Raw genomic sequence first — 9,527 nt, forward strand, 5'->3', positions numbered from 1 at the left:
GGCTGTAGAGGCTGGTGGCGGGAGGCGAAAAAGAGTAACTTCATTTCTCCTACACCAACCTTCTGCTCTGCCGGGGGACAAGGGGGGACAGAGTGCAGGTGAGCTTGAAACCATGGAGCAGAGGATGCCCCGAAGTGTGTGGATTGAAAAGAGCAAACCAATGTTCGAAGGGAGTGGAGGCTTGCCCGTGGCACCTCCACACACTGCTTCCATGGTGGTATTTTGTACACAGGCTGTTCCAGCCTTCCCAAGTTGGAGGCCCTGCAAGGCTGGGAGCCATTGTTTCTCTGTCTGGAAGTGCTCCCTGTCCAGTCTGCTGCCACGAATGTTGTAGACACTCCACAAAAACTTGTTGAATGAAATCCAGAGGCTGAGGAAGCCCCTCTATCTTTCTGGGCCTTAGTGTCTCCGTCTCTAAAATGGGGAGAATAACAGGGTTTAGGGTAAGTGTAAAGGTCAGGAATACCACAGTGCAGGTTTTCTGATCCCATGCAGACCGGGTGAAGGAGGAGTCAGAGTTCTCAGTGGTTTTACAGGTTTTTATTGGGGTTCACCAAGCATATGGCAGGCAGGGGTGCTGGGGGGCCGGGAGGCTGGCAGTCCTCCCAGCCCCCAGCAAATCCTCACTATCTGGGCTCTCCGGCCTTCTCTCGGCTTCTCTTTCGGCTTCTGCTGCTTGCTGGCGTCCCCATGACGCCGCCCTTAAAAGTCCATTCTTAGCCCAGGTGAATCCCATCTACCTAGGCCCACACCCTAATTCCAGGTGCCCGCCATCAGGCATGCATTCAGGACAAGGATCCATCATCTGTCCTGATGGCGGGAGGGCAGTAAGTATCTTACTGTACTTACCCTACAGTAAGGTAAAAAGTATCAGGCTTTTCTGCCCTCTCGCCATTAGGATAGATGACGGAACCCTGCGGTCCTGAATGCATGCCTGACGGCAGGCACCTGGAGTAGGGTGTGGGCATATGTAGATGGATTCACCTGGGCTAAGACTGGGTTTATAAGGGCGGTGTCATGGGGGTGCCAGCAGAAGAAACAGAGAAGCAGAACGAATGGAAGAGCAGATACCACCAAAGATCACTGGAGAGCCCAGATAGAGTGAAGGCTTGTGGGGGCTGGAAGGCCTGCCAGCCTCCCGGTTCCCCCAGCACCCCTGCCTGCTGTGTACCTGGTAAATTCCAATAAAAGCCTGAAAACCCACCAAAGTCTCCAGGACTCACTCCTTCTTTACCCTGTCTACTGGATCAGAAAACCTGCCCTGTGTCCTTCCTGCCCCCACACAGGGCTGTGTTGAAGATGGGACAAGAAGGCAGATGTGAGAAGCTCTGTAAATTGTGAAATACTTGGTAAGTCCAAAGTGGAAGACCTCTGAGGATGCCGTCAATGTTTCTTGAGCGCCTGGATGAGGTGGCTGTTCTCCTGGGGGCTATGGCCTGGTTCTGCTGGGTCTGAGGTGCTCCTCCCAGCCAAGTATGCTCCCCGGCCTGGGAATGCATGCAGGACACTTGATCAGGAACCAAACCCCAAATTGTAGACTTTTGAGTGCCTTGTCACTCAACATGTGGTCTATGGGCCACCAGGAACCAGGAGCTTGCTGGAAATGCAGAAAACAAGCCCACCTCAGCCCTCCTGAGTCAGAAACTGCAGAGTAGGCTCGACTCTCCAGGTGATTCAGATGCACCTAAGTTGGAAGACTGTTGCCCCAAAATACCAAGGCTTTCTTTTTACTTCTGAGCAGAGAAGGTGCTTTCATCTTAATGTAAACAAACATTTCTTCTTGGCCCTGCAGGCTGGAATAGTTCTGACTCTGGTTGCCAGAATTGGCTTATGGTTACTACTAAACCACAGGCTTCAGGCTTGGTGACTCTCAGTGAGATCCTAAGACCTGACAGGTTATGTTTGTGCTGTGACTTCATTTTTCCTGTTTTGTTGGCACCTGTGCTTATGAATGAATTTTATCCTACCGTGGATGGATTTTTATCTGGACTGTGCGGACCTGAGATAAATTCAGGGGCAGTCCCAGGCAGGTGTCCCTGAGGGCTGCTGCCAACTTGTCCCTATGAGGGTAAACCCTTGGGCCCCATAAGTGTGGGTTGGGGTTCAGGACAGGGCAGTTGGCAAGAGAAGGGTAAGCAGGACCAAATTCTGATTCTGTGGGTTACAGGCAGAGTTTAGGGTCACAGCCCTCCTTCCCCTGTTCCCCTTTTTTCATCATCAAAACATGTATGCAAGAACAAAAACACAAAATGCAAAAAACCAAAAAGAAATGCCCTGTGCTTTGTTGGTGGATATGTGAAATGGTGCAGCTGCTGCAGAAAATGGAATTGTGGTTCCTTAAAAAATCAAAAATAGAATTAGCTTAGTGTCCACCTCTGCATACATGTGAGTGTCTTTAGTGCCAAGGAATCAAAAGTCCCAATTCAAACAGATATTTACAAACCCATGTTCATTGTCAAAAGGTGGAGACAACCCAGATGTACTTGCACAAATGAACAGAAAAGCAAGCTGTGGACTGTGTCCTTACAATGGAATATTACTTAACCTTAAAAAGGAATACCTGCTACAACGTGGATGAATCTTGGGGACATTTTCCTAAATGAAATAAGCCAGTGACAAAAAGATAAATACTGTATGATTCCACACACACGGAAACCTTGGAACAAATTCTTAGAGACAGAAAATGGAATGGTGGGGGCTGGGGCTGGGGGGTAGAGAAGATATGGAGTTAGTGTTAAGTGGGGGCCGGTTTTTGCAGTCAAATGCTCTACCACTGAGCTATACCCCCCGGGGGCCGGTTTTTGGTTGAGAAAATGGGAAAGTCCTGCAGGTGGACGGTGATGACAGTGGCAGAAAAATGTGAGTGTCTTCAGTGCCATTGAACAGTGCATGCAAAATGGACTGAATTTAACCACAGTTAAAAGCAATAAGAAGAAGTACCCACTCCGTCACTGAAATTCCAGGCCCAGGGCCTGGAGAGAATGAGGAGGTGAGCCTGGCTGGGCTCCTGTCTTCCAAGACCATTGAGAGTGCATCTCAGGTGGGCACTGGATGTGGCAGGGGGGATGGATTCAAATGCCACTGCTTCCTTCCTCAGGTGACTGGGCCAGTCACTTCCCCTTTCGCAAACAGGAAGGTGGCATTCACTCATTTATTCTAGAAGTCTTCCTGGGTAGGCATCTGTTTAAGGTGCACCAGGCCTCTGCCTTCTTGGAATTGGCATTCTCATGGAGGAGGCAGATCATCAACAGGCAGACAAATAGAAAAACAAGAAAAATTTCGGATGCTGATGGGGGCTCTGTGGACTAATCAGATGATGATGTCATGGTGATGGGGGAGGGGCTGCTGTAATGGGGTGGTCTCCTGGGGAGGTGGCATTAAGTTGAGATGTAGCAGAAAAGGACTGGCTCTGGGGTGGTGGGATGGAGGGCTGGAGGCAGCACCCTGGGGGAGGCAGCAGCAAAGGCCAAGGCGGGAGGGAGACCATTTTCGGAGGCACAGACAGCTGGCCCCATGGCTGGGGTATGGTGAGGTAGGCAAGGGGGGCAGAGCTGGGGCCAGGCAAGGTTGGGCCTTGTAGGTTCTGTGAGGAATTGGGGTCTTATTGTAAGTCTAATAAAATATGTCGGTGGGTTTAAAGCAAGAGACAGGAGACTATGCATTTTAGGAAGATCGCTGTGGCTGCAATTGGAATAGGAGAGCAGGGCTGGAGGAGGTGAGGGGGGGCAGGTATATTGGCTACAGGGGGTCCAGGTGAGGGGGCTGGCTTTGGACAAGATCCATCACTCACCCGTTCTAGAGGCACTCAGGAGAGCTATGGGCCTCCTTTTCCAGGAAAACTGCACATACTTATTTACAAGATTGAGTGTATGATTTCAGGGGACCCCTCAGACTTATTCCAGGACCAGAACGTCTGGGCTGGGTGTGTCCGAGTCCTTTCCCAGCACACGGCACCAGCTTCTAGGCTGAGCTCTGGTTCTAGTCACAAGGCCAGGCAGCAGCCACAACGGAACCAGCGGGAGTGCAGGCTCCCGTCAGTAGGTGATGAGACATGGGGTTGGTATTGGGCCCTGAGGGGTTTTCTTCTGGTCAGCGAGCCCCGGTGTGACTGGTAAAGGCAGAGGTGATACCGCAGAACAGTGTCATTCAGGCCCCACGGCTTTGGAACTTGCAACCACTTAGCTCATCCATCTCAAGGGGAGAAAACTGGCTCTTGGGTGGGGTGAAAAATCTTGACATTATAGTACTTTGTTGCCTTCTAAAGGGCCACAATGCATAAAAGGATGTGTGGTGTCACTGGGGTATTAAAATTTCACGGGGATGGGTGTGGTTAGGAAAAAAATAGAATGGCTCCTTGGGAAGATGATATGGGAAAAAAAAAGGTTAAAATGTTCTGATATAGAGCCCATGAGTCTCCAAATCTGAGCAGGTAGAGCTAAGCCAACAGAGCATCTCAGGCCTCTCATTTGATATATTAATTTATAAACTAGGCTTACGACAAAGCATTTAACTCTTTTTCAAAAGTCACTAGAAGCTTCTTGTTAACGTTCTCACTAATGCAAGGAAGGTTACCACTTTTTCCTCTGCCCCTTTGTCTCTGGAAAAACAACTCCTTTCACTTTGACATCCTTTATGCCTATTTTACAAATGACAAGAAGGCTCAGAAGTGGTGGATGACCTGACAGCTTGTAAGTGGCTAGCCCTGGCCTGGTGTTCACATCTGTGGGTTCCTGGCCCTGTGCTGTTCCCCCCAAGACCCCAAAGAGGAGAGGAGCGGTGGAGCCTGCTGATGAGCCTCCAAGAGCCCAGGCAGTGCCCTGTGAAAACTTTGCCTTGTTTTCTTGCCAGAGCACAGCAGGATTTGGAGAAGGTTGAGCCTTTTCCGTGCTGTGTGGTGAGGCTCTCACAGGGCCTGACCCACCTGGTATTTTCCCTAGCGCAAGCAGGGGAAATGTGAAGGACACTCCTGACCTTCCTTGCTGCATTTACAGGCCAGGAAATCAAGGGACAGGAAGCCAGGGGAGGGACACGGGAAGACGAGCCACTTTGAGTGTCTCAGTGTGTGACCCATTCAGGTATTCTGGCTGGATCATCTTCTAAACTAGAACCTGACACCAGTAGGAGCTAGGTAAATATTAGCTCCTTTCATTCTAAAACCTTTTCCACTTTAGACTTTCAGGAACTTAACCTGTACCCATGAAGCCCAGCTGGACCCATATCCAATAAACAAGATGGCAGGAGAGAGACGGCCCTTTCCCTGAGTCCATGAGGCCCCCTCAGGCCCAACAATGGGGAACATCACTGCAGACAACACCTCTCTGCTGACCTGTGCCATCGACCACACCATCCACCAGACTCTAGCTCCGGTGGTCTATGTCACTGTGCTGGTGGTGGGCTTCCCGGCCAACTGCCTGGCCCTTTACTTCGGCTACCTGCAGATCAAGGCCCGGAACGAACTTGGCGTGTACTTGTGCAACCTGACGGTGGCCGACCTCTTCTACATCTGCTCGCTTCCCTTCTGGCTGCAGTACGTGCTACAGCACGACAACTGGTTGCACAGCAACCTGTCCTGCCAGGTGTGCGGCATCCTCCTGTATGAGAACATCTACATCAGCGTGGGCTTCCTCTGCTGCATCTCCATCGACCGCTACCTGGCCGTGGCCCATCCCTTCCGCTTCCACCAGTTCCGCACCCTCAAGGCGGCCGTGGGTGTCAGCGTGGTCATCTGGGCCAAGGAGCTGCTGGCCAGCGTCTACTTCCTCCTGCACCAGGAGGTGGCGGTGGACAAGGACCGGCACCGCCTCTGCTTCGAGCACTACCCCCTGAGGCAGTGGCAGCGGGGCATCAACTACTACCGCTTCTTGGTGGGCTTCCTCTTCCCCATCTGCCTGCTGCTGGTCTCCTACCAGGGCATCCTGCGGGCCGTGCGCCGTAGCCACGGCACACAGAAAAGCCGCAAGGACCAGATCCAGCGGCTGGTGCTCAGCACGGTGGTCATCTTCCTGGCCTGCTTCCTGCCCTACCACGTGCTGCTGCTTGTGCGCAGCCTCTGGGAGTACAGCTGCGATTTCGCCAAGAGCATCTTCAACACCTACCATTTTGCCCTCCTCCTCACCAGCTTCAACTGTGTGGCTGACCCTGTGCTCTACTGCTTCGTTAGCGAGACCACCCACCGGGACCTGGCCCGCCTCTGTGGGGCCTGCTGGGCCTTCCTCACCTGCTCCAGGACCAGCCGGGCCCAGGAGGCCTCTGGGAAGAACGAGGAGCCTGAGTTGTTGACCAAGCTCCACTCAACCTTCCAGACCCCTAACTCGCCAGCACTGGGAGGATCCCCCACGGGGGCGCTGGCCTAAGTGGGGTCACCCCTAGTGGGGTGAAGCTTGGTCTGAGCTTGCTCAGCAGCTGCCACCTGCTTTGCCACCAAACAGAGGTGGCTCTTTCTGCTGGAGGGAGCCATGGGCCTGGGTCACTGGGCCATGGGCCTGGGCCTCAGAAGACCCCTCTAGGCCCAGGAAGCCACTGTAGCTTGCTGAGCGCCTACGACTGTCAGATTTGGGGCTCAGCCCTGTCAGCTCATGGGTGTCGTCTGCTGCTGGCTGGGCTGCTGGTGGGGGAAGATGGTGGACCACCACCTCCTGGAAGTTTTCAAGGAGGAGCTGGGGTGGAGGTGCATGGAGTAAGGACACAGAGGATGGGTGATTGGGTGATGAAGGTGGGGACCTGAGTGTGCACCTGCTAGGGCCTTCCCGTACCATACTGTTATACTTGACACCTGTCCAGATGTAGTGTTGTCTGAGGAGGTGAGGCTGAGTTGTCCTCACTAACACTGGAGACCCATCCCACTGCAGGGTGGGAAGGGAAATGAGCAGGGTTAGGAGGTTGGAGGGGGAGAAAAAGGTAGGGAGGTGTTTGGGGCACTGGGAGTACAGGGGATGCAGAACAGGGGAGAGGAGTGACAAGCAGGAGAGACCCCAGCTCTAACCATTTCATAGTTTCACAGAGAGCTGAGAAGATTCTTAAGGGTCAGGAGAGGGACCTAAAAACAGGGTCCAGTGGGGTTCTCTACACAGATACTTCATTAGTTTTCTGTTTGCATCTTCCCAGAAGCAAAAAAGCAAAAGACCCAGAAGTTTGGGAAGTTGTGTGTGTGTGTGTGTGTGTGTGTGTGTATACATGGTTAAAATGCTAGGGTCTCCATGACAGCCATGTGCCAAGACACAGAGGTTAGGGTCACATGACTGCTGGCTGTGTCCACCCCCAGCCCCTGCCCCACACTCTGGAGTATCCTCTGTCTCGGAGCGAAGCACGACTTTCTCTGTGAGTTCCCAGACACAACAGAACAAACACATCAGAGATGCACTCTCGGGCGTCCCTCGCCCAAAGTCCTGGGTTCCACTCCACTATGGTGTAAAGAGCCCATGTGACAGGAGAGGGGTCACCTCCCTCCTTTGTTCCCCAGCCTGCTCCTCTGCAGAGGTGTCCCACCTCGCCCCCCAGCAGTGACGGTGGCCGTGAGCCATGGTGCCCGGGGCGCTGGCCGCCATCTTTCTTTAGGTTCTGGAAGGGAGGGGCTCATCTCATCAGCAACTTCATGCTTGGCTGTGTTGAGCCCCTGCTCTGGTGAACATGCTAGTGACCAGAAGAGCTGCTTGCTGCTTCAGGAGACCTCCCACCGGCTTCACAGATTTCCTGACTAGTGGGCTGGAGCCAGCTCTGACTTCCCTCAAAGGCCTGGGAGTCGAGCTTCTCACCACCAAGTTGAGTGGGGTTGCACCTGGGGAGAAACCAGAGACAGGGAGGTAGAAGCTGGCATCAGTAGAACATTTCTGGAGTCTACTAAAAGGAGGGTCTGGGAGAAGCTCTCTCTCTGCCTCCCTCCTCGCTTTTTCCTCTCTCCAAGAGTTAGATCTACCCCAAGTTTCTTAACTCTCCCCACAGGGGTCCCCAGAGACACATAACCCTGACTGGCTATGCCTCAGGGAAGTGTGGTTACTGGGGTCCCAGCCTACACTTGGCAATGACCGGGCAGCCTGTGGTGTAGCTCCTATGGGCACTTCTTATAACCTGGGGAGTTCCCTTTCCTGTAGGAGGAAGAGATCAGGTCTGAAGTTTACCGAAATGGTCACATGGCTGAGCTAGGGATCTTACTGGAGCAACTGGCTGAGCCCCTCATGTCCCCTCATTCTACAGTATTTCCGCCTATTGTCACCTTAAACATGGGCGTTCCCACTGGGATGGACAGGGATAAGCTAAGGGCGGTTCCGTTTACTCTCAACAGTTGTATTTTTGTACTGTCCCCTTTCATGCCATGTACGTGTGTGTTAGACTGTGCAAAGGATTTATGTAGCAAACTTGAGTCTGAAATAAAGCAAAGTAACCAGCCACCACTGGAGTGTGCTGCTGTCCTTGTTGGGAGGAGGGTCTTCCAACACTGGGGGGATCTTGAAACCCACAAAGTTGTCAGGAAGGTCCAGAGATTCCCTTTTTTCAGAGAAAACTGGAACCAAGCAATTAGGGATTTTCCCTTGATCACCCAGCAATGGCCAAGAGGGATCAAGCCTTCTAGTGAAGCAGGGTGGGTCTCTCTCCCTTCTCTTGAGAATCCTGAAGGATCTTCAGCATTTCAACTCGTTGTTGCAAATTCGCTCCAGGACTTGACCTCCCACTTGAGAACAGAGCCCAGGCCCGAGGTTTGGAGACAATCACGCCTCTGTCTTTGGACACATGGCCCCGTTTGTCTGCTGAGTAGCTCCTCCCTGCATTGCATCGAGGTAGGGTTTGGTCAGAACTTCCATCCTTAGAGAAGACAGCCAGAGCAGGGGCTGGTTGCATTCATCTCTTGGGGGATATCCACAGTTCCTGGTTTTGTTTGGGGAGACCACATTTGTTGAGCAACTTTTTTAGCTTGGACATTTTTCTAAACAGCGGCAGGCTCCATGTTTATAGGCTCCATGTTTATCGCTAAGGATTAACTGCATCATATTAAAATGCAAATTTGGTTTGGTTACTTAATCCCTCTCTTGAGTGTTCCAGGGGACTTTGTCCTCTTCCAAACAGACTAAGGACATTTTGGAGATTAAGACCCCTTCTCTCCTGAGAGAATGGGTGGAGGAGAAGGTCCATTTGGTTTGAACTGAAGGTGACAGAAGCCATTAAATTTCTTTCTATTTTTTAAAAAGATTTATTTATTTGTGGAAGAACCGGGGTACAGGCCAGATGTGCGGGAGGGTGAGAGGATTCACCAGAGACAGAGTGGGGAACAGAACAGGCAGACTGACGAAATACACTGCATGAGGGGAGCAGGGGGTCAAGACAGGAAGGTCTGCTGTGCCATGTGGGCCCCTCTCCGGCAGGGATCGAACCCGTGCTGCAGAGGCTGTGGACAGCTTCACAACGCGGCGCTCAACCGCCTGCACCACCAGGGGAGGCCCTAAATTACTTTCTTATTCACCAGTGTAGTTTAGCAAGGGAGGGGCTCATCTTCCTGTTTAAACACAGTGGTCTGTGGCTGGGCCAGACAGAGCAAG

The 9,527-nt window shown here is 52.3% G+C and overlaps 1 protein-coding gene across 1 annotated transcript; it reads left to right on the plus strand.

Moving 5' to 3' along the window:
• Window positions 1–5,288: 5,288 nt before the first annotated feature.
• On the plus strand, window positions 5,289–6,353 carry GPR68 (G protein-coupled receptor 68; the record flags this gene model as incomplete). The annotated part of the gene is made up of 1 exon (XM_084239688.1): window positions 5,289–6,353. The coding sequence occupies one exon, from the start codon at window positions 5,289–5,291 to the stop codon at window positions 6,351–6,353; it is 1,065 nt and encodes a 354-aa protein (XP_084095814.1).
• Window positions 6,354–9,527: the final 3,174 nt, after the last annotated feature.

Source organism: Talpa europaea (assembly GCF_964194135.1).
Source record: "Talpa europaea genome assembly, chromosome: 8".
NCBI classification, from domain to species: Eukaryota; Metazoa; Chordata; class Mammalia; order Eulipotyphla; family Talpidae; genus Talpa; species Talpa europaea.